Source organism: Octodon degus, unplaced genomic scaffold, assembly GCF_000260255.1.
Source record: "Octodon degus isolate 3935 unplaced genomic scaffold, OctDeg1.0 scaffold00027, whole genome shotgun sequence".
Classification (NCBI taxonomy): domain Eukaryota; kingdom Metazoa; phylum Chordata; class Mammalia; order Rodentia; family Octodontidae; genus Octodon; species Octodon degus.
The window spans coordinates 6,614,471-6,615,734 of NW_004524603.1; the positions used below are offsets into that span (position 1 = coordinate 6,614,471).

General features: G+C 65.0%; 1 protein-coding gene across 2 annotated transcripts in view; it reads right to left on the reverse strand.

Moving 5' to 3' along the window:
* The window catches only part of Znf212 (zinc finger protein 212), a 12,038-nt gene extending 11,132 nt beyond the window's left edge, over window positions 1-906 (reverse strand). For both annotated transcript variants that reach the window (XM_023712814.1, XM_023712813.1), the window contains exon 1: window positions 784-906. In XM_023712814.1, the coding sequence (XP_023568582.1) occupies window positions 784-807 (24 nt within the window). In that variant the 5' untranslated portion in view covers window positions 808-906. The remainder of the gene's footprint in view (window positions 1-783) is intronic.
* Window positions 907-1,264: the final 358 nt, after the last annotated feature.

Genomic DNA, 1,264 nt, shown 5'->3' on the forward strand with positions numbered 1-1,264 from the left:
GGCCAGCTCAGCCCACCAGGGGGCGGGCTGGCTGGCATGTGGTGCTGGGGGATTGAACCGCGGTCCCTGATGCTTTTCCAGCCCCCCAATACCCTCTTAATCCACAGTTAAAAGATAGCCCCAGAGAGACGAACACGGTTGCCTAAAACCACCCTAGCGGACAGCTGGGCGCTCATTCGCGACTTGATTCGTTTCCCGACTCCACACCCAGGAAATCCTCACGCCAAGCTCCAGGGTCCAGATCTTCCCTGAAAAAGAACGACTGGACGAGGTGGAAAGGGAGAAGGCGCTCCCTTCGCGAACAAAAGCCAGCACCTGCCGGGTGGGTGACACCGCGGGCCCCTCCCAGGAGCGCAACCCCGCCGGCTTCAACCTGTGGCTGCGCTCCTCGGAGCTCCCCGCAGCCGGGGCGAGGCCGGGAAGCGCGCCACGCGCCAGGAGTGCCGGGGTCTCCGGGCCACCCCCCCGCGGGCTCGGGGGCAGCGCCCCGACCCGGAAAGGGGGTCTCTCGGACACGACGGGAGGGTACCGTCACAAACCCCAGGGCGCGACACCAGGCTTGCACAAGTCACCGGGCGAAGGCGCTCAGCGTCCAGGCGCTGAGCCCCAAGTGCGAGGAAGCGGAGGAAAAGGGCGACGGCGAGAGGCCGCGGGGAGGTCGGGGCGTCCGCCCGGCCAACGGCAGCCGGGGAAACCGGGCGCCCGCGCGAGCCCCCGCGAAGCCCCGCCCCGGGCAGCGGCGCCATCATTGCGACCACCCCGCAGGCCCGCGAGAGCGCTTACCCGGGAAGGCGCCGACTCCGCCATGGCTCCACTCGCTGCTCAACGCCGGGCCCGCCGCACAGCCGTCGCGCACGGCGCCAGTAAGCCAGCTGCCGGGCCTCGAAGCCGCCCCGCCGCCGTGTTGATACAAAGTGCATTCTGGGAGCCGGACCTCCCCGGGCCAAGACGGCCCCGGCGCTCGTCCCAGCGCTCAGGATTCCCATTGCGCCGCCGTGCGGCCGGAGGGTGAACTGCAGCTTGCGGCTCCAAGTAGTGTGATGGGAAACGTGGCTGAGATCTCAAAAAGGGTAGGTTCCAAATTTCAGGCCAGCCCAAGGTCTTTGTTGTGGCTCCTGTGTGCTCAGCACTCTGCTAAATGATTCGCGGGATTGCAAAATGTATAATACTCAGACTCTGTTTGGAGGCAAGAACGTGCAACCTAGTTGAGGATTTGAGATAGGGTCCCTAATGGCAAGTTTTGCGCTTTTTTTTTTTTTTTTTT